Source organism: Schistocerca serialis, unplaced genomic scaffold (genome assembly GCF_023864345.2).
Source record: "Schistocerca serialis cubense isolate TAMUIC-IGC-003099 unplaced genomic scaffold, iqSchSeri2.2 HiC_scaffold_1406, whole genome shotgun sequence".
NCBI lineage: Eukaryota > Metazoa > Arthropoda > Insecta > Orthoptera > Acrididae > Schistocerca > Schistocerca serialis.
Genome location: NW_026047632.1, coordinates 2575317 through 2600124, shown reverse-complemented (window position 1 = coordinate 2600124; position 24808 = coordinate 2575317). Strand labels below are relative to the sequence as shown.

The window sequence follows — 24808 nt, the reverse complement described above, 5'->3', positions numbered from 1 at the left end:
AAGCATACCGAAAAAACGGTGAGATGTCATTCTGGCTTCTTACACAAACGCAACATCAGCTGCAATGTAACTGATCAGGGTCTCAAATCTCCATGACAGGTAGACCAGACACCACAGCACGTTTATATAATGCCCATGAACAGTGTCAGATGTTGTGTGATACTTGTGAAGGATACAGAGACACTTTCTACGCATGTGTTACCTGCAACTGTTATAATTTGGAAGCTGCTCTACTCTTGATCTCCAGTTGCGTGTCTGGTATAATTGTGCAGCAATAAGATTTTGGGGCATTTAGATGTTACAGTTGAGTTGCACATGACCACGAGGGCAGGCATTATCGTTGTCAAGGTTACAGTCTATCATGTCTGGTCAAGACAAGGGAAGAATGCCATATTGCATACTGGGCTCACAGTGATCCCTTTACAACTGTGCCTACCATCTGAGACCAAATAATGGTCTTTTATCAGCAATGTGTTATCCTGCACCATGGTTCAGAGATTCATTTATTGGTTTATTTGTATATTTATGTCATTTTTGCAATACCCTGTTGGGTGGAACAGCGATCATTGCAATTTATAAATAACAGACTCATTAGCCAGAACATTATTATCACCTGCCTATCATCGATTAAATGTGTACTGGCAATAGCAGCGTCACTTCACGAGGAATGACTGCTAGTCAGACGCATGCACAGTCGATGTAGGATCAGCAAATGTGCTGTCCATCTGTAGATGGGGAAGGTATGCTGTATGTCCCAGTTTGAAGGAGGGAATTTTATGATGACCTGAACGCTTATCACGAGCATTTCGGAATGCACGATTTGTTGAGTATTCGAGGAGCGCTGTGGTGATTGCCTTCGACATATGGCGAAACCAAGGTGAAACTATGTCCAGACGTCATGGGGTTGGGTGGCCATCCCTAATTACATTCTCGAATGTTGTAGGCCGGGCAGACTGGTAGAACGCGACAGACGGTGCAGGCTACAAGTGTGTCTGAACACACAGTGCCCTCAAGACTCCTAACAGTGTGCCTCTGCAGCTGACAACCCATACATTTGTTAATGTTAACATCATGACATCAGCAACTATGACTAAAATGGGCACATTAGCAGCTCCTGGACACCTATGCTGTGGGACCGAGAGAAACTGGCGCTTTTTCCAATGTGCTCTAGGGAAATTCACCTTGACATACATAGGTCCAGTAGAGATTGTTCAAGGCACCATGATGGCCAACAAGTAATATACACTTGTTTCAGACCACGTACTCCTCTTCATGAGGATCATGTTTCCCGATGGCAGTGGCGTTTTTCAACCAGGTAATGCACCATATCACAAGGAATGGAAGTGATGGAGTATTTCGAGGAACAGAGTGGCGAGTTTCAATTAATGTGCTGGTCCCACAACTCACCAGATGGGAATGCGATCGAACACATCTGGGATGTGTCTCGACGTGGCGTAAGAGCTCATTCCCCTGGTGAGGAATTATTGGGAATTAGGTGCCTTGTGTGGGCAGTGTGGCGCCAATTCCCTTCCAGACCATGATGCGTCACTGCTGCTTTCCGTTGCAAAGGTGGACATATCAGGTATTACATAGGTGATTATAATGTTCTGGCTGATGAGTGTTTATGTTTTAGTCCTTAGTAGCAGTTTTCATTTAGTCTACTGGTTACTGGTTTTGGTATACAGTACCACCTCAGGACATCATCTGCCATGCTCTCGGGAAACTACTAGGTACCTCAAATATGTCAAGCTTGTAATAACTCTTATTTCTTTCTTATTTTGAACATTATAATATGGTATGTCTACAATATAAGATTTTCACTATCCTTATTTCTGTCTACTAGTATGCTCCAACATTCATATGGATATCGATGTGGTGCTCTACATAGTGGCATTCGTTATTTCAAATCATCTTGCCCAATTTTGCTATTTCATTTTACATATTGCTATTAACACCACAATGAGAACTGATACTGTAATTGCAGTAATAAACAATATAACTCTTACAACTATTGAAAGCCTCTATTAATACTGCATCACCATGAATTTTCTCTAGAATCTACAACTACTACTGTTACTACTATGTTACTACTGACATTTGTTACTAATATTAACACTAATACAAATACTTATACTGCAGTTACAAAAGATAACATTATATTTTCTGCCTCAGATAGAAAGGTTACTAGCTTACTGCCTTGTATAGCTTTGCTCTTTCCATGTACCGTAATCTAAGGTGGACACACATACACACGCAATTTATTAGAAGGTGGGGTCAAATAAAAGCAGCCAGAGATTAGAGTTCTATAGTACAAAGCAATACAACACAGGAAAGTAAATGCAGCACTAAGATGACTATATCAGCTGTTGAAAATGACCACCATTCATCTTTTGATGCTTTTGGGCCCTGGTCGGTAGGATGCTGAAGGCGGATCGAAGGTTGGATGCTTGAATTGCTGCAGTCTCATGTGGAGTGTTCTGCTGCAGTTCTTGATGACTGTGAGGGTTGTTGTGATTGACTCTGCTGTTGAGGGCTCTCGTGCAGTGTCATAACACACTGACAGATCAGGTGACAAAGATGGCCAGGTAGGGCCCCAACCAGGCTGACATAGGCTAACAACTGTAAATCATGAAATTGTGTACCTGTGATCAAAGGTTTGGCTTGCTGTATGACCAGTTGCTCCATCTTCTTGGAAGTAACTCCATTAAAGCTTCCACAAATAGCTCCAAAATGTTGGCAATGTGATAGGCCAAAGTCAACAGCTGATTGAAGAAGGTGAAACCAGTAATGCTGCGTGCAGACATTGCACACCAAAATCCAACCTTATGATCGTGCAAAGGTGTTTCGTGGAAGTTCTGCTGACTCTCTGCTACCCAGGACCTGTGATTCTGTTAGTTGACGTAACTTTCAGCTGAAATTAGTCTCCATCAGGCATAAAGGAAAGATCCATGTCCAAGCCATTCATTGTTATCTCAGTGAATGGACATTCACAAATGTGGAGGTGCTTAGGAACATCTGCTGGTTTTAATGCATGACCAACAGACATCCGATAGGGATATACAGGGTGGTCCATCGATAGTGATCAGGCCAAATATCTCACGAAATAAGCATCAAACGGAAACACTACAAAGAGAGATACTCGTCTAGCTTGAACTGGGGAAACCAGATGGTGCTATGGTTGGCCCGTTAGATGGCGCTGCCATAGGTCAAACGGATATCAACTGGGTATTTTTAAATAGGAACCTACATCTTTTATTACATATTAGTGTAGTACATAAAGAAATATCAATGTTTTAGGTGGACGACTTTTTTCGTTTTGTGATAGATGAGGCTGTAATAGTCACAAACGTACAAGTACGTGGTATCACGTAACATTCCGCCAGTGCGGACGGTATTTGCTTCGTCACGCATTACCCATCTTAAAATGGACCGTTTGCGAATTGCGGAAATGGTCGATATCTTGTTGATATATGGCTATTGTGATCAAAATGCCAAATGGGCGTGTGCTATGAATCCTGCTCGGTATCCTGGACGAAATTATCCAAGTGTCCGGACCGTTCGCCGGATAGTTAGCCTACGTTATTTAACGAAAGTGTTCAGCCACATGTGAAACGTGAACCATGACCTGCAACAAATGATGATGCCCAAGTAGATGTTTTAGCTGCTGTCGCGGCTAATCCGCAAATCAGTAGGAGACGAATTGCACGAGAATCGGGAATCTCTAAAACGTCGGTGTTGAGAATGCTACATCAATATCGATTGCACCCTTTCCATATTTCTGTCCACCAGAAATTGCATGGCGACGACTTTGAACGTCTTGTACAGTTCTGCCACTGGGCACAAGAGAAATTACGGGATGATACTACAAGATGTTTCACTGCATTATAGAATGTCGATGTACTTCCAACATTATGGATGTCTGGCACATAGCTCGCGTACGGTTGAAGCGGTATTGAATAGTATATTTCATGACAGGTGGATTGATCGTCGAAGCACTATACCATGGCCCGCACATTCACCGGATGTGACGTCCCCGGATTTCTTTCTGTGGGAAAAGTTGATGGATATTTTTTATCGTGATCCACCGACAACGCCTGACAACATGCGTCAGCGCATTGTCAATGCATGTGCAAACATTTCGGAAGGCGAACTACTCGCTGTTGAGAGGAATGTCGTTACACGTATTGCGAAATGCATTGAGGTTGACGGACATCATTTTGAGCATTTATTGCATTAATGTGGTATTTACAGGTAATCATGCTGTGACAGCATGCGTTTTCAGTAATGATTAGTTCACAAAGGTACATGTATCGCATTGGAGCAACCGCAATAGAATGTTTAAACGTACTTACGTTCTGTATTTTAATTTAAAAAAACTACCTGTTGCGAACTGTTCATCTAAAATTGTGAGCCATATGTCTGTGACCATTACAGCGCTATCTATCACAAAGTGAAAAAAGTGGCCTAACTAAAACGTTCATATTGCTTTACGTACTACTGGAATATGTAATAAAAAATGGGGGTTCCTATTTAAAAAACACGCAGTTGATATCCGTTTGACCTATAGCAGAGCCATCTAGCGGACCAACCATAGCGCCATCTGGTTTCCCCCTTCAAGCTAGATAAGTTTTTCATTTGACGCTTATTTCTTGAGATATTTGGCCCAGTCAATCAATGGACCACCCTGAATATGCAGGTCTGCATAATTAGTGTGATATCCTGGTGTCTTGTGACAGGTGTTGGATTGATTTGGTAGGTCTCTGAAACATTTTCTGGCGCACTGCAGCCATGTTTTGTAGTGTGCTGGGGAGTTAAGGCATTTTTTTTTTTTTGCTGGTTCAAAACAGATCCTGTTTGACATCAATTTCGGATTAAGCGTTGCATGGTACTCGTTGCTCACACTTTAACACCACTAAATTTCGCAGAAAACAAATGACCACACCGTTTCCACGACTTCGTTCTCACATAACTTTTCACAACGAACGCCTGCTGCTCCACTGCGAGTACCATCGCCCCCTTTGCTCTGCTCCACTCACACTGGCACAGCCCGCACTACAATCTGGACTGATGTGGATCACGTGGAGGATCACATGGCGTGCATGTCACAGGGTGTGGCTATATGCATATATTCACGTGCAATCGTATCCAACCTCCCAGGCTACTTTCATTTGCTCCACACTGTACTAACAGAAGTATCTAAGGTCTCTCTAGGTTTGGAGCCAGATTGGCCACGCCATCATGTCCGGCAATATTTTACTGCCTCGAGACAGCATTGCAACCGATCAGAGTGTATCACTTGTATTTCACTCATTTTTCTAATCTTCTTAGATACACAAGTGGTCAACTCCCTTAACACTTTTGTTATTGGACCAGCCAATCGTAGTAATGTATTGTTTTCTTCACAGTACCTAAGACCAAGAGCATGTCTTCGTCCCTGCATTGGTGTCAGAGGCCACTAGCAGATGGACTATGGAATTATTCAGCCACGTGTAGCTGTCATTACTACCAACACAGAAAAGGCTACTACTGGAGTGGTGCTGTGAATATAATGCATAGACTACTGGCATTACAGCAATGAATCACATTTTGTACTGGCCCAGATGAGTATCGTCAGGCACTATGGCGGCGACCTTGGTCGCATTCTTTCTGTTTTCTGGAGACATGCAGCAGTGTTACTTCTGGGGTCATGGTATGTGGATCCGCTGGGGATGACCTCAGCTCAAGACTCATAGTGACTGAGGACGCTGTTGGCACAATGGTATGCCACTGCCATCACATGTCCCTGTTTGCTACCTCTCATGCAACAGTATTGTGACATCAACAATCAACAGGAAAATGCTCACCCACACATGGGATGTATCTCCATAAATTGTCTGCCTGATGTTGAAATACCCCCATGTCCCGAAAGACATCCAGATCTAACATGTCGGGTGTCAACCCATCGCAGTGCTAGTAACAGCGATATCAAGGACGAGTTGCAACGATTATGGCCCACTTTCCCTCAGGAGAGGATAAAATGACTTTAAGATTTACTTCCCAACAGAACCAACGCATGTTCCCGGTAAGTGTGGTTGCAATGCCGAACTATAAATGGGTTCATACCACTAAGTTCTGTGTAAATTTGACTCGATTTTTCAATGACTGATATAATGTCACATACTGTATCAACATGTGAAGTATCTTTTCGTTTCGTCAGCCCTTCCGAATACTTCAGTTCTTGTTGATGCACTGTATATTTAAACATTACATCATACTCTTACGTGGAAGTTATCTTTCTAGTCTTACATGCTTCACTTTCTCCAGACTCTACCTTTCTCTTTTGCAGCTGATAAAGTCCATAAATTTATGTTCATGTATGATACTCATATAGCAATGCACCACCAACCTACTTCCACATCCATTCCCTTCAAGATTAATTTGGGAGATAAATAACCAACATTTTCTGCAATAAGGAAGTCAGTACCAAGACTAAGTTATCTGTGCACCGTTCAATCTCTCGACCAACTTTGTTGTATGGGAGCGAAAGCTGGGTGGATTCAGGTTACCTTATCAACAAGGCTGAGGTTATGGATATGAAAGTAGCTAGCATGAGTGCAGGTACTAGTAGATGGGAACAATGGCAGGAGGGTGTCCACAATGAGGAAATCAAAGAAAAACTGGGAATGAACTCTATAGATGTAACTGTCAGGGCGAACAGGCTTAGATGGTGGGGTCATGTTACACGCATGGGAGAAGCAAGGTTACTCATGGGTTTAGCAGTAGATGGTAGGAGGAGTCGGGGCAGACCAAGGAGAAGTTACTCGGATTCGGTTAAGAACGATTTTGAAGTAATAGGTTTAACATCAGAAGAGGCACAAATGTTAGCACTGAATAGGGGATCGTGGAGGAATTTTATAAGGGGACTGAACGCTGAAAGGCATAATCAGTAATAAATGATGATGATGAAATAACCAACACTGAAACTAGATGCTCCATCCGCTGCATTAATATATATAGAAACTCTGGAAAAGAATTTTAGCTTAGGAAACAATCCCCATACTACTACACTGAATGAACATTTAGCATAAAAATAATCTACACCGTCAGTCCAGATTAATAAGTGGAAAGTCAAAGTCCTGATATTAAATCTCGAAAGTGAACGCCATTTTCTCTCTGAATCCAAAGAAAGATGTCGATTCCGATTAACACAATAAGTTTACTGTTAACCATCACCATCTCTGCTTTTTAGAAACTAAAATTCGATTTTTTCACCATAACACTTCGCTAACGCCACCCTCCTCTAATTTGTTTAAAGATATGCTTATGTAGTGACAGAACTCACGACATGCCACAGACGGGGGCTGAGTGGGCACCTGTGGTCTGCACAGCTGTGACGGTCCGGCCTCAGTCGCTGTGCTCACTGTGTGGCTGTATATTAGGGGTTGGTCCTGCTGTGTCCAGTGGCTGGCCCACAGTTCCGATGTAGACTGTTTCGATACATGTATTCACACAGGGACCACAGGGCAGCTATCCATCCACAGATAATGGGACCAATACAGCCAAAGGCAACAGTGGCTCCACTAACCCATTAAGATAAATGACTGACTAGTGAGACAATCAGTTTACACGCTGCTTCTCTTGAGTTCCTCATACTAGCAGTTTAACATACCAAGTTACAGTCACTCAGAAGTTAGATTGGCAAAACTTTTAAATGTACTTAATTGGCTACTACGTCCATCAGATGGTGTTCGTAGGTCATATGCTACAGACTGGGCGGTAGGGGGAACATACAGTAAATATGATGACAGATACTTCTGAAATGACCGGGGAAGGAAATTCAGAGAAAAATGTAGCACAGTATTTGTCATATTACGAAGCTACTGCAGTAAAAATTTAACTTCCATTAAAACCTTTATCCCAGAATTGAAACTTCGGCCAAAAGATTTATTTGATTCACACTGGCCAATGACTACTCACACGGAACAGGTGAACGTTGAATGGTACCTGACTGGGAGGCTGAACGAGTCTATGAGTATGATCAGTAAAATAAGCAGACACATTAATTATATAATATATATTTACACCTAAGGGCTGATCACAGGTTGTCACTCACTGAAATCAAGAATTTTGTTTCTTTACTGTGTTCAGTGTAATGATATTCATCAGACTGTGATTACTGTGTGTGTGTGTGTGCGTGTTATATTAGTGCATAATAATGTAAATATAAGTGCAATGCACAGTCAAAGTAACTATGCTACATATGCCAGATGATGGAAATTTGTATATAGTGTGATAACGAGTGAAAAAGTTCTGGTTGGTGTTTGGACGACGTGCAATTTACAAGTGGTGCTTATGAAGTAAGTGTTGTCACGGAAAAAGACAAGCATTTCCAGAGCTCTGCAAACAATGCTACATGTAGCAGCGGTGTTCAATGGCAGTAACTGTTTGGAGATACGTGTATCAAATGAGAACTATGTTACTGAAGATGTGGCAGTTTCTACTTTTGGCTCTTGTAGTTGTGTGTGTATGTGTGTTTTTCTGTGTGTGTCTGTGTGGGTGAGTGTGTTGGTTAACGTTTGTGATTTCTCACGAAGAAACTGGACGATGAATTTACGATTGACATAAGAAGAGAGGCTTCATGTCTATGCACGTAACGTGGATGGATACTTGTGTGTGAACTGGTTGTCATGGTAAGCAGATGAATAGGTACAATGCAATAGTGTACATAGCTTGAGGCAATGAAGAAGATACTGGTTAGGTCTTGTGACATGCACGCTATTTAAGTTAAGAAGTGGATTTCCCAACTTTACTTCTAAATAATTCAGATAGAATTACATATTTAAGGTTAATGTGTAAATAATAGGCATCTTGAAAACATGGCTGTGGCGATAAGCATTTTCATTCAAACATTGATTTTCGTTTATAATTATGGAATACACTTCTGTAACAATAAAAGTAAATGAGAAATGAATCATTGAATGTAAGGATTATTATGTGAAGGATATGAATTCCAGTTTTTGAAGCAGCTCAATAAGTGGTGCATAAATATTCAGCTATATCTAAAAATAAAAGTAATTACTAGTCAGTAGCATTATAGTGAGTATTTATAATGTGATCATAAAATGGAATAGAAAGATATAAAGATCTCTTTCATTTTCACGTGGTTGGGGATGGACCAATAATTGGAACAGGTCAGAAAAGGAAAACACTAAGTTCTACCAGAAGAAAACACTGCAAGACTAATATTTACAAAAGCCACAGGGAAAATTAAGCAAAGAATGGTCAGTTGATATTTGACAGACCCTCCTCTAAGAGCCAAGTACGGAGTTTTCACACAAAAAAGCGCCTTCCTTCTTGTGTTGCACAAGGGAGTGCACTGAAGTATGGCAATATCACGAGAAACCACAGACTAGAAGTGGGAAGGAAATGTGAAGGAAGACAGAGAATTATGCGGAACTGCCTGAAGCGGCAGAGCTGTTGTGAAACCCTGTCGCCTTTCTTCTGAGGTGGTCATGTGGTGTTCAAGAATTATGTTTTTATATCACCTTCTTTAAGAGAAATTTTCCATATATGTTCCGATTGAGAATGACATTTTCCCTAGAGCTTAGTAAACTTCAAAAACGTTTTTTCTAATTCCCCTCGAATAGTTCGTTAGAGTTGATGAATTTTGTTACAGAAATTGTCAGCGAATCCCACATATATATCTAGAAAGTAAAAGGGAGATACAAAACACACAAAACTGTTGTACTGATATGGGTGTAGCGACTAATGTGACTGACTACTCCACTACAACGAAGATTTCAGGATTTACAGAATGGAAACGTCACGAATAGGGAATTTAAAATACGTTGCTGCACACCTCGAACTGTGCTGCAGCATTCTAAGATACACTATGTGATCAAAAGTATCCAAACACCTGGCTGAAACTGAATTACAAGTTCGTGGCGCCCTCTGTAGGTAATGCTAGAATACAATATGGTGTCGGCCGACCATTAGCCTTGATGACAGCTCCTACTCTCGCAGACATACGTTGAATCAGGTGCCGGAAGGTTTCTTGGGGAATGCCAGCCCATACTTCACGGAGTGGTGCACTGAGGAGAGGTATCTTTGTCAATCGGCAAGGCCTGGCACGATGTTGGTGTTCCAAAACATCACAAGAAGTTCTGTAGGATTCAGGTCAGCGCTCTGTGCAGGCCAGTCCATTACAGGGATGTTACTGAGGTGTAACCACTCCGCCTCAGGCCGTGCATTAAGAACAGGTGTTTGATACCTCCGAAGTTTACTGTTGGCACTACACACACTGGCAGATGACGTTCACTAAGCATTCGCCACACCCACTCCCTGCCATCGGATGGCAACATTGTGTACCGTGATTCGTCACTCCACACAACGTTTTTCCACGGTTCAGTCGTACAATGTTTACTCTCCTTAAACCAAGCGAGACATTGTTTGCATTTACTGGTATGATGTGTGGCCTATTAGCAGCCACACGACCATGAAATCCGAGTTCTGTCACCTCCCGTCTAACTGCCATTCTACTTGCAGTGGATCGTGATGCAGTTTGGAATTCCTATGTGATCATATGGATAGATGTCTGCCTATCACACATTAAGACCCTCTTCAACTGTCTACGGTCTGTGTCGGTCAACAGACGAGGTTGGCCTGTATGCTTCTCTGCTGTACGTGTCTCTTCACGTACCCACTTCACTATCACATCGGAGACAGTGACCTAGGGATGTGTAGGAGTATGGAAATCTCGCGCACACATGTATGACACAAGTGACACCCAATCACCTGACCACGTTCGAAGTCCATGAGTTCCGCGAAGCGCCCCATTGTGCTCTCTCACGATGTCTAATGACAACTGAGGTCACTAATATGGAGTACCTGGCAGTAGGTGGTAGCGCAATGCACCTAATATGAAAAACGTATGTTTTATGGGGAGTCCGGATACTTTTCGCCACATACTGTAGATGTTTCCCTGGTCCTGGTAAGGAGCGATAGACCTGCTCCGCTTCTTCACCTTCACTTTACACAGTATAACGCCATTTATAGGTATCTCATTCCCAGAAGCAGGGGATACAACAAACGAGAACAGAGGGTACTTTGAAGGAAGAGGTTTAGGGTAGCATGTACACCACAGAGAACAGAGTGGGCTTTCCCTAGCTGCCACCAGCACATGTCAGTGTGGTGTCTGTCTGTGATCTGAGCAGTCCATCATTGTGTCCATCACTAGAACGTAACCTGCAGTGGCCACAGCTAATTTTCCTTTTTCTTCAAACATTTCAGGAGCTAACGTAAATAACAGCTTGTTGTACACATGCAATTCAATAGAAATGTTGACTGAAAATAAGACCTAAATAATCCACGTAGCTATGGAAATCTTGGCTATGGCATGATTCTCTTCTTGCTAACTTATCTGCCAACAAAAATTTGATGAAAATGTTATTAGAATTCAACGAAAGCATCGTGAGCCATCAGAAAGTGCTATTTCTATTTCCAGTGTCTGTGTTTATGGCTCTACTGTGAAATGGCCTTCAGACATCCATGCATGTTTTAAGAAACAAGTACTGCTTGAGCTACAGCTGCGTGAAGAACAAGAAACGTATTCACAATCGTGAATACGATGAGACTCCAACTGTACAGTTTACTGGTGATGTCAAAAGCTTGATCTCAGACCTGGACTAGAATCTGAATTTCTCAATGTGCAAGTATGATCGCCGAACAACCTCGTCTATGCGAGGATGCTTCAGTGACCGACCTAAAACTCCACATATCACCGCGAGTTTCCATGTCTTGCTGTAGGACAATCACTGTAACTCTCACTCAGGAAGAAACTTACTTATTGTTGCCATGACCTCTGCCTGGGCATATGAATACTACTTACAGTGCCTGTGTTTAAAAACCTCCCATGGCATGTCCTTCAGACAAGGATGCATGTCTGAAGGTACAGACCCTGCTGCAGTTCACAGCTGTATTTAGCATAAGAAAAGTGTTTGCAGTTTAAAATACGATGAGATTCTCACTCTACAATTTACTGGTGACATTAGAAGATTGGTGCCAGACTGTGACCCGAACCTGGATTTCCCACTTTATGCGAGCAGTGGCCTTAACAACTTCCAGGATCCAGGCTAGAGTGTCAGTATGGAAGAAATTTTACTATTTTGCCAATATATTGGGTAAATCACCTAATGCTTGCTCCAGAAATATTGCGGGTATTGAAAGTGCTATTCATCTGCTGTTTTCATACAGTGGATTGGTAGTCTGGAGCTCGTATAGTTAGCCAATCCATAGATTGTACTAATACTTAGGAAGTGTATTTGTTGTGACAAGATACACTTTTCTAATTAGACCTACTCCTATTGACGTTAACAAACGAAGAGTAGCGTAGTTCAGAATGTCAGTGGTGTTTGTTGCAGGATCCAAGTACGAGTCGTTTACGAGATACCATATTTGAAATGTTCGACATCGGCACTTGTTTGTGGCATTCAACCTGCTTAGTTGCGAAGTACAATGTCTTTATGTTGGCTTACTTCGAGCATGCGTGTTCTTTGAGAGCATTTAGACAAGCTATTCAGTTAGTGTGTGACAATCCAATGCAGACAACGCCGGTATTTGTGTGACATGCATTATGTGACCAAACGTATCTGGACACCCCCAGAAACATTCATTTTTCATATTAGGTACATTGTGCTGATACCTACTGCGAGGTACTCCAAATTGGCGCCCTCAGTGGACATTACACACCGTGATACAGCAGAATGGGGCGCTCCACGGAACTGACGGACTTCGAATGTGGTCAGGTGATTGATGTCTCACTTGTCATACGTCTGTACGCGAGATTTCCACACTCCTAAACATGCGTAGGTCCGATGTGATAGCGAAGTGGAAACGTGAAGGGACACATACAGCACAAAAGAGTACAGGCCGACCTCATCTGTTGAATGACAGAGACTGCTGACAGTTGAAGAGGGTCGTAATCTGTAATAGGCACACATCTATCCAGAACATCACACGGTAAATCGGAACTGCATCGGTATCCACTACAAGTACAATGACATTTAGACGGGAGGTGACAATACTAGGATTTCATGGTCGAGCGGGTGTTCTTAAGCCACACATCACGATGGTAAATGTCAAATGACGCCTCGCCTGGTGTAAGAAGCGTAAGCATTGGACGATTGAACAGTGGAAAAACGTTGTGTGGTGTGACTAATCATGGTACACAATGTGCCAATCGGATGGCAATGTGTGGGTATGGCGAATGCCCTGTGAACGCTCTCTGCCAGCATGTGTAGTGGCAACAGTAAAATTTTATGATATGGCCGTATTTGTCATGGAAGGTGCTTGCACCCCTTTATGTTTTGCGTGGAACTATCACAGCACAGTCCTACATTCATGTTTTAAGCGCCTTCTTGTTTCCAACCGTTCAAGAGCAGTTCGGGGATGGCGATTACATCTTTCAACATGAAAGAGCATCTTTTCATAATGCATGGGCTGTGGCCGAGTGGTTGCATGACAGTAATGTCTTTGTGAAGGACTGGCCCGCACAGAGTCCTGATCTGAACGCTACAGAACACATCTGGGATATATTGGAACGCCAGCTTCGTGCAAGGTCTCACCGACCAACATCGATACCTCTCTTCAGTGCAACACTCCTCGTAGAATGAGCTGCCATTCCCCAACAAATCATCCAGCACCTGATTGAACTTGTGGCTGCGAGAGTGGAAGCTGAGGTCAAGGCTAAGGGTGGACCAGCACCACACTGAATTCCAGCATTACCGATGGAGGGCTTCATGGAATTTCTAGGTCATATTCAGCCAGGTGTCTGGATACATTTGATCACATAGTGTATACAAGAAAATGGATATCAGTAGTAGTGTATTTTACTGCACATGCACATCTAATTAAACTTTGTGGTGGACATTGTAGGCCTGGCAGTACACACACTTATCGTTGTGTAGCGTAGAATTGTAACTTGTCTCACGCTTACCTGGTGTCTGTCGGTGTCTCTGCAATCAGATGAGTCAACTCCACAACGGTTTGTGGGTCGTTGACTACAGCCTCAGCCCAGCCCTGGGTCGCCATCACATGGAGCAAGTGGGCCTTTATGAACGCGACGGCAGCTTGCTTCAGCCTGTTGGCGGAATGCCTAATCGCGATAACACCTGCGACTGCCGCAGTCTCGACAGACAGCTGGGCGACCACCTGTTGCTCACAGTGCGCTTTCAGTACCGACAGGCCGTATATGTCGGCGGCGACCAGCAGTTGTGGGGCCATGCTGGGCAGCTGGGGCACCTGCAGGGTGTAGAGGTATGCCAGCACCTGGCGCAGCACAGGACCCTCTGTGTCCGAGAGTACGAGCTGGCTGCTGCTGCCCTCTACAGTGACGCGACGGAACATGTCCGCAAACACGGGACTCCTGGCGGCCAAGACAGCCCTGTGAGCCACAAGCCGCGTGTCCCCGGCCAGCAGAGTCACCACAGCGCCGTCCCCGGCGTCCAGCAGGGCACCCAGATCCACGGCCGTGGCCTCCTCAGCCTCCTGAACTCGTCCCACTGTGAGGGATTCTGGAACACAGTTTCCCAAAGTAAAAGGTAGGAGTGGCTGCCAGTGCAGAGTTAATCATTTTATCAATTTAAAGGCATTTATAAAGCTTCCATCAGGATAAAATTCACACACAACATAGATTAAAGTGTGTAGATGAAGGAAATAATACTTTTGAAAATCTATTACATCTCCTCTTAAAACTTCCCCATTTGGTTGTAAAAAATGCCACGGAAGGAATACAGGCCTCCTATCATTTGTCTCTCTGTACAATTACTTGCTCAAAGTATCAAAATGGAGATCTAGCATAAAACTAAGAGCATATTTTATTCAACACACAGTCCCAATTTCTGCACTTATGTAAGAAAACAATGATATTTTATGTCTGAAATCTGTATCCCTCTGCCCCTAACCGCTAGCTCAGCATGTTTCTCTCCAGGAACTGATACAGGGGATCAACTAACTGATGTCACAGTCTGGAATGACTTTCTAGAAACATGATATAGAGGTGGCGGGCATAGCTTGCTGGCAACTTCTCACATATTCCGACATGACAACACCCAATATTTTGTAGGGTAGTGGCATAACGGCCCCCTCCCCCCCCCTCCCCCAGTGGATAAAATTAAATTTTATGTGGGGTACAAACAACTGTGTCCAACTGTGTTTCGCTCACAATACTAAATTATTTCTAAAAGATCATGTTTATCATTACTATTTCACAACAATGTAATAGTTATTACATAAGTTAACATTAATTAATTTTTATTTTTAAATTATAGAAGTAATGAATGACATAATGTGGTGCATGCTACAGCTTGTCAAACGAATATATGAACTTCATCTTCCATACATAATCCTCCTGCTGCACGCAATAGTTTTCACTTTGTACCATGATGGAGAAATCGAGACATATAGATCACATATATTTAAATATCTCATAAAAATTTGTAGCAAATGACCAGATATTTCGTCATCACTCACTTCATAATAATAAATGAAAAAATATTAAACTTCAACTCAACACTTACTATGCAGTGGCTACTATTGTAGTGTAAGATGTGTACAGTACTTTATTTTTATTATTATTTGTGGCACCTAGTCAGACTCAAAGCGTCGGCAAGTTAAAATCGTTCGGTTTCTGACACTGCAGAAGTAAGGAGTCCAGCAATCAAGTGATACAGAACAGTAAGTAGAGTGCACGAATTTTCACTTGACTGAATTTAAGTAAAGGTGCAGGGTGAGGGTGACACAAGTGTCAATAGAGAGAGAAGTGCTGTAGAGGAAACAAGTTTTGTAACAACTGCATAACTTCACTGCAGACAGTTAGCTAACTTCCATTTTTGAGTAGTCTTAGACACAATGAGAATGGCTACATCATTACAAATAAGAAGTACCAATTGTATAATTGACACATTAGTCTGAGGTTTAATAAAACGTCTACAAAAGCTAAGTATCATTTACCTTTCATCACCTTCAAAATAAAAATTTTCAAAGGAAATATTCTTCTTAGTGGAGTTTAGTTAATTGCTAAAGACGATGACTTAGTGTGTGTGTTTGGGCGGGAAGGGGGGTGGGGTGGGGGAGGTGGAGCTCTAGCTAGTGTCTGTTTGCACTCTGGGATAATAGTCTCAGAAAGGTTGGGAGCCATTACTGTAGGGGGATATGTCAGGGCCAGTCATAGAGAATATGCCATATTTTCAACCCACATTTTTTACGTCATTTGATAATTGATGACACCCTACCAAATTGTTGCAGATGGTACTGATAACTGACCTTTGTTGGTGTAAGTTCTTCATTACAAGCTGTTGTTAGCGCTGAAAATAGTCACAGTTCCAGTTACTACGTTAGACGGTCAGGTTGATCCTTTAATTGACATTTTAAATTACTATTATTTATTGCACTTATTTTCTATCAGCTAGCTCTGAAAATCCGAGAAACAAGAAAGCCCTGGGGAAGACAACATTCTAGCTGAATTTGTCGAATGTGGAAGAATTGGAATTAGAAATCTGTTATATACTCCCTAGCGCAACATATAGAAACAGGGGAATTTGCCCTCAGATTTTGGAAAAAGCATTATACGATATTTGTCCTTAAAGGAGGAATGTCTTAAAATACGAAAATTACCGAAGTCTTAGCTTAGTTGTGAATGCCTTATCAAATAAAGGCTTCCACTGTCTACGAACAGTTGACACACGATAATCAGAATGTCAGTTTGGATTTGGAAAAAAACGAAGAATCCAAGAAGGAGTAATATCATTAAACTTAATTTGAAATTGTAAATACATAGCTTTGGTAGGTATACAGGAAACGTCTCATGATGTAAAATGGCCAAATAAAGTTTGAGATACAGGAGAGAGTAGGAATAGGCATAGAGAGTGATATGTTATGTGGAAGCTGTATAATAAAAGAGAAGACTTCCATTGGAGTGCACTCAGGTTCTACGCATGTTCACAAATGAGTCCGGCTGGGTGGTGTACTATAAACAATTACCTTTAATCTATTCAACGAACAGGTACTTAGGAAGGGGGAGAAGTGTTACATGTAGTAATACAGGAGAATAGAGCAGGTATGCATGGCATAGCTGTTTTATCTGAAAGTGAATACAATCTAGGCCCATGCTAGTGGCCTCTGTGTGCATGAGAACCAGAATGGTCCCAAAAGTGCACCTCCAGGGTGAATTTGGATAATCCATGAGTGGACATTGCACACCACACAGTCTCCCATTGAGGGTGAAGTGACATCTCGATCGCCAAATACTGACTCTCAGTCCCCCAACCGTGCCAATTTCACTTACTAACGAATCCATACAAATAAAAGTGGCCAACAACAACATGGGGTGTTCGATGGCCATTCTAATTCCCATCGTGTCCTGCGGCTGGGGCATTGGACTGGATGAAGAAGACCCATTGAGTTCCCTCCACGGTCGCCAGATCTAACACCTACGGACTTTTTCTTGAGGGGCTGGAGGAACTTCACACGCTGGAAGAACTTCGCCAGGAGAGTACAGCGACATGTGCAGCATTCTCCACTGTAACAGTGACTGACATAGTTGCGACGAGCCGGAAGCTTTGGCCGAACGGTTCTAGGCGCTTCAGTCCGGAATCGCGCTCATGCTACAGTCGCAGGTTCGAATCCTGCCTCCGGCAAGGATATGTGGGATGTCCTTAGGTTAGTTAGGTTTAAGTAGTTCTAAGTCTAAGGGAGTAATGCCATCAGATGTTAAGTACCATAGTGCTTAGAGACTTTTAACGACCGCTCGTCATTCTGCTATGTGTATAGCCGCCGACTCTAAACATTTTAACACTTAAAGTAACCGTATGCTAAGCTGAAAGTTGTACAACATATGTGATGAATTATTAATTGTAAAATAAACACATAAGTAATAGTTTTCGTTCCTTATGGTGTGCATACATTTTTCTTGCTGACTGTATATAAAGAAGAATAAAAACAATGTTAATTAGTTACAAAGTTTGGCGTGTTACAATTTATTCAAAATGTAAACGTCACTACATAAATTCGGATTAAGGTTATGACATCTTCGATGTGCCTGCCGTCATTGGCGATGAGGTGGCGCAGATGAATAGCGAAATTCTGCGTGATCCGCTGAAGTGTCGGAAAATCGATGCTGGCGATGACCTCCTGAATGGCTGTTTTCAGGTCAGCAATAGTCTCTGGGCTATTGCTTTACACCTTGACCTTAATATAGCCCCACCGAAAGAAGTCGATGTATTCAGATCCAGAGAACCTGGAGGCCAATCGAGGCCAATGCCCGTGCCTCCTGGGTACACCAGAGCCAGAATGCGGTCCCCAGAATTCTCCTCCAGTACATCAAACAATTCCCTGCTTCGAAGGGGTCGAGCAATATGAATCACATCTTATCGAAATGAGGGTAATTTTGGATAATCGTGATGATATCATCTTCCAAAACCTTTATGTACCGTTCGGTAGTCATCAAAAGAATATTGCACTGATTATTCCGTGACTGGAGACTGCACACCACACAGTCACCCGTTGAGGGTGAAGAGACTTCTCGATCACCGAATGCGCAGTCTCAGTCCACCAAATGCGCCAATTTCACTTATTGACGAACCCATCCAAATAAATGTGGGCTTAGGGGCGAAACGAAACCATATTCACATCAAAGTCCTGTTCGTCAATTCTGGAGACAAGAGTGTAGGCGAAACAAAACTGCTGTTCCATGGCCCTCGGGCTTAATGGCTGAGTAGTTTGAATTTTGTATGGGAAAAGATGCAGGTCTTCAACAACTATACGTCGCAGTGCCTCCCAGTTTATTCCCAGCTGTTGTGCAGCTCGTCTGATAGATTTCCTGGGGCTGGTTTGAAACACAGCGCTTGTCGTCTTGATGTTTTCAGGCGTTTCCATCCGTTTCGGTCCACCGACATTGCGAACACTGTCAGCACGAAAGCTACCCGTTCTCTCAAACTTGCGAATCATATTCTTGATTATTAGCACACGCGGACCGGTTGTCTTCATCTTGATCTCGGTGGCACCACTTCCTTTGAGCCGCATTTGGGCTGTTATTGCTCGTGTATTAGGCCTTCACAAGTGGTATATGTTCAGGTACGCTGTACCGTGACGTTTTCTCGTGCACATAGCCGACAACAACAAGGCGCACGTGCATACGCAAACTAATTCCCATCATCCCCCGCAGCCAACGGTGCAATTTGAACGTCATAAAGCAAACCGTTCAGAAGCTATGACGATTTCATTTCATGTAGGTCAATAATTGTCACCCTCAAACTTCCTGGCAGACTAAAACTGTGTGCCGGATCGAGACTCGAACTCAGGACCTTTGCCTTTTGCGGGCAACTGCTCTGTCGACTGGGCTACCCAACCACGACTCACGTCCCGTCCTCTGGGCTTCAGTTCTGCCAGTACCTCGTCTCCTGCCTTCCAAACTTCACTAGCACTACTGCCAGGAAGTTTCATATCAGCGTACACTCCGCTGCAGAGTGAAAATTTCAGTCTGCAAACATTCCTCCAGGCTGTGCCTAAGCTATGTCACCGCAATATCCTTTCTTTTTTGGAGTGCTAGCCTTGCAAGATTCGCAGAAGAGCTTATGTGAAGTTTGGAAGGTAGGAGACGAGGTACTGGTAGAACTGAAGCCCAGAGGAGGGGACGTGAGTCCTGCTTGGGTGGCTCAGATAGTTGAGCACTTGCCCGCAAAAGGCAAAGGTCTTTAGTTCTTGTCTCTGTCCGGCACACCCTTTTGATATGCCAGAAAGTTTCATATCAGCGCACACTCTGCTGCAGTGTGAAAATTTCAGTCTTGAATTGTCACCCTGTATGAATAACTTTCCTTCCTGATTTCTATCGTAAAAATGTTGTTGTGGTTGTTGTTGTTGCTGTGGTCTTCAGTTCTGAGACTGGTTTGATGCTGCTCTATCCTATGTAAGCTCCTTCATCTCAAAGTACCTACGGCTATCTACTTAATGTATGCATATCTTGGTCTCCCTCCACGCTGCTCTCCAATACTGAACTGGTGATACCTTGATGCCTCAAAAAAAGGCAGACGAACAGATCCCTTCTTCTAATCAATTTTTGCCACAAATTTCTCTTCTCCCCAATTCTATTCAGTACCTCCAGATTAGTTACGTGGTATACCCATTTAATCTTCAGCATCCTTCTGTAGCACCACATTTCGAAAAATTCTATTCTCTTCTTGTATAAACTATTTATCGTACATGTTTCACATCCATACACAGCTACACGCCATAAAAATTCTTTCAGAAACGACTTCCTGACATTTAAAACTACACTCGACGTTAACAAATTTCTCTTCTTTTGAAACGCTTTCCTTGTCATTGCCAGTCTACATTTTACACCCTCTCTACTTCCACCATCATCAGTTAATTTGCTCCCCAAATAGCAAAAGTCATCTACTACTTTAAGTGCCTCGTTTGCTAATCTAATCCCCTCAGGCTCACCTGATTTAATTCGACTACTTCCCATTATCATCGTTTCGCTTTTGTTTAAGTTCATCTTTTATCCTCCTTTGAAGACACTGTCCGTTCCATTCGACTGCTCTTCCAGGTCCTATGCTCTCTCTGAGGGAATTCCAATGTCATTGGCAAACCTCAAAGCTTTTATTTCTTCCTCGGATTTAAATTCCTAGTCTGAACTTTTCTTTTGCTTTTTTTACTGCTTCCTCAGTACATAGACTGAATGACGTTGGGGATGGGCTACAACCATGTCTGACTCCATTCTCAACCACTGTTTTCCTTTCATGCCCCTCGGCTGCTATAACTGCCATCTGGTTTCTGCACAAATTGTAAATAGCCATTCACTCGCTGTGTTTGACCCTTGTCGCCTTCAGAATTTGAAAGAGAGTATTCCAGTCAACATTGTCAGAATCTTTCTCTAAGTCTACAAATGCTAGAAACGTAGGCTTGCCTTTCCGTAATAAACCAAATAATCGTAAACATACGCCAGTGTATTGCTCTTACGTCTTTCACCTTAGACAAAGACTTTTTTTTCAGCTTTGGAAGACAAGAGTCAATTATGAATGAAAAACGAGCGCAGTACTGTTATGTCGTCCATCAGTCCCTCCCGATGGGGATCCCACACTGCACAGCAATACTCCAGAATATGACGGACAAGTCTGGTGTAAGCAGTCCCTTTAGTAAAGCTGTTGGAGCTTTTAAGCGTTCTGCCAATGAAATGCAGTCTTTGGTTGGCTCTAAGCAAAAAATTATATACGTGATCGTTCCAATTTAGGTTATTTGTAATTGTAATCCCCAATTATTTAGTTGGATTTACAGCCTTAATTTTAAGTGTGACTTATCGCGTAATCAAAATTTCTTTGGATTTCTTTTAAGACTCATGTGAATAACTTCACTCTTTTCTTTATTCAGCTTCAATTGCCACTTTTCGCACCATACAGATATCTTATCTAAATCATTTTGCTGTTCGTTATGGTCATCTGATGACTTAACAAGACGGTAAATAACAGCATCATTTACAAACAATCTGAGAGGGCTACTCAGATTGTCTCTTATGTCGTTAATATTGTTCAGGAACAATTTGGAAATTTGTGGTAAGGTCTTATGGGACCAAACTGCTGAGGTCATCCGTCCCTAAGCTTACACGCTATTTAATCTAACATAAACTAACTTACGCTAAGGACGACACATAGACCCATGCCCGATGGAGGACTCGAACCTCCGACGGGGGGAGTCACACGGAGCGTGACAAGACGCCCAAGATCGCGCGGCTACCCCGCTCGGCAACAACAGATGGCCTATAACACTTCCTTGGAGAACGCAGGATATTGCTTCTGTTTTACTCGATGACCTTCCGTCTATTACTATGGACTGTGATCTTACTAAGAGGAAATCACGAAGCCAGTCGCACAACTGAGGCGATTTTCCATATTCATGCAGTTTGGTTAGAAGACGCATGTGAGGAACGGCGTCGAAAGTCATCTGGAAATCTAAAAATTTGGAATCAGTTTGACATCCCCTGTCGATAGCACTCATCACTTGATGAGTATAAAGAGGTAGTTGTGTTTTACAACAACGATGTATTCTGCATCCGTGATGTCTATGTGTCAATAAATCGTTTTCTTCGAGGTAATTCATAATGTTCGAACACAGTGTATGTTCCCCTACTGCAAATCGACGTTATTGATGTGGGTCTGGAATTCGGCGGATTATTCCTACTTCCATTTTTGGGTATTGGTGTGACTTGAGCAATTTTCCAGAATTTAGGTACGGAACTTTCAGTGAGCAGTCAGTTGTATATAATTCCTAAATATGGAGCTACAGCATCAGCATAATCGGAAAGGAACCTGAGTGGGATACAATGTGGACCGGAGGCCTTGCGTTTATTAAGTGATTTAACCTGCTATGCTATACCGTGGATGTCTCTACTTCTATGTTTCTCATCTAGGCAGTCGTTCTTTATCGGACTTCAGAAATATTTACTTCGTCTTCTTTGGTGAATTAGTTTCCGAAAACGTGTTTAATAACTGCTTTAGTGGCACTGTCGTCAATGACTTCACTGTTGTTAATCGTGCAGTGGATGTATTGATTGCGTCTCGCCACTGGCGTGCTTTATGTATGACCTGTCGCTGTTCCTTGATCACTGTCAACTGTCTTCAGTGCCAGTGATTGGCCGCAGACACGCACTGCCGCAGGAGGAACACCTGTTTCTGGAGCTGAGCCGTGCGCCAGGTCTAACATCATGGAAAGGGATAGCTTGGACGAAATATGCACTCGCATCTACCTGTCGCTAAAGGGTTAATAGAGGTGGCGTTTGGACATTTAAGCTGCTGATTCAGAACAGCTTACACCATGGACTTCCCTTTCACATATAGGCAATATTGAAGCAGGTATACAGAATCACTGCGTACTCACATACACATCTTTTGTGCATTGGCTGTTGGCTTTTCCTTTCACACACTTGTAACCACAAGGAAATGTTTATATTTTGTGTTCTGTCAAACATTTCGTTGGTTATGTCTCTTTGTACATCTATCCACACACAACTTACAGTGCTTACACATTAAATGTTGTTGTCGTTGAGGCTGCTCCCTGCTGAGGACAGATAGCTGTACCTCACCGTGGTCCTCGTATTCCACGCCAAGACAACTTGGTGGCCAAGGAATCAGAGTTGGAAAGATGTTTTGCTCTAAATGCAAGTCCGTCTGGAGACTACACACCCTGTTCCTCGATACTCAAAAACCGTGATGCTTTCACAATTCTTCTCCTACTTTCGTTTCTGCCCCTGTGTGGTCAACAGAGAACAGTCGATTGCTCCAGTGTCTCTCTTTCGTCAGTGAACATTATACTGCTGTGTGCATTTTGTTAATACTCTACGGTTTATCTATAATATCTGGTCTCTTTCCTGAATAACGAAAGATGTCTCTCCTTTATGCATATTACATTTGTTTTTTATCAGATTTTTCTGACACAAAAATTAAAGATTTTTGACACACGAAATAAAGTTTAATAAGATTAACTTAAATTGTATATGCACTTAAGGATTTAGCAACCATATATACATTTTTCAGTTTTTTTATATATCTTGTGTACTTCACCGTCATAATTGTACGTAAAAATGGACTACTCCTGTCACTATAGACTTTCATTTTGCCTCTACGCATCCACCCTTCAATACCTGATCTTCTGCCCATAGAAAAGTACACTTTCAATGGCTTGCTTGTGTCATTTGTACTTGCGAATAATAACCCATCTAAAACGTATGACCACTAACAGCCGTAATTATTAGTCTGCAAATGGCGCAAGTACTGATATAATATTGTTTAGTATACTGTTCTCAGTCACCAGTAGAGATATCTGCAGTTATACACATTACACAATGTATGTCTACATTATGTCTACATGTAGGAAGGTGAATGATCTGCACGTATAACTAATTACACACACTAAGCATTTGAATGTTATATACACTGAAGAACCAAGGAAATTTCGTGTAGGGCCCCGTCAGCATGCAGAAGTGCCGCAACACGACGTGGCATGGACTCGACTACTGTCTGAAGTAGTGCTGGAGGTAACTGACACTATGAATCCTGCAGGGCTGTACATAAATCCGCAGGAGTACGAAGGGGTGCAGATTTCTTCTGAGCAGCACGTTGCAAGAAATCTCACTTATGCTCAATAATGTTCATGTCTGGGGAGTGTGGTGACCAGTGGAAGTGTTTAAACTCAGAAGAGTGTTCCTGGAGCCACTCCGTAGCAATTCTGGACGCGTGGGGTGTTGTATTGTCCTTCTGGAATTGCCCAAGTCCGTTGGAATGTACAATGGACACGAATGGATGCAGGTGATCAGACAGGAAGCTTATGTACGTGTCACCTGTCAAGAGTCGTGTCCAAATGTATCAGGGCAGTAGAGAACCAAGGCTGCTGTGGCCACACTTTCCATTATGCCAGATGTATCGAAGATGGCAGCCATGTCGTCATCCAAGATGGTGGCCTGTAGACTTGGCAACAGTGCATGACATCATCCAAGATGGCGGATTTTGGCGGGAAGTTAGAATTTTGGCAGGAAGATAGGTCAATTTGGCTACCTCCACTAACCTAACCCTCCAGAAAAAAAAATTGGCGCGAAATTCAAATACCAGCAGGATAATGCGTCACACCAGGAAAAATGGTGGGAAAAAGGAATTTCTCTTTATTATTTAACCACTTTCTAGCATGTGTGTTCGCCACGAGCTCTAGAGCACAACTGGTATAGATGATATCGTTGCCACCTGAGAGCGCCATGATGACGTTATCCAAGATGGCGGATTTTGGCGGG

General features: G+C 42.7%; 1 protein-coding gene across 2 annotated transcripts in view; it reads right to left on the bottom strand.

Moving 5' to 3' along the window:
* The window catches only part of LOC126442770 (ankyrin-3-like), a 115173-nt gene that overhangs the window by 22602 nt on the left and 67763 nt on the right, over window positions 1-24808 (bottom strand). For both annotated transcript variants that reach the window (XM_050090799.1, XM_050090800.1), the window contains exon 3: window positions 13973-14549. In XM_050090799.1, the coding sequence (XP_049946756.1) occupies window positions 13973-14549 (577 nt within the window). The remainder of the gene's footprint in view (window positions 1-13972; window positions 14550-24808) is intronic.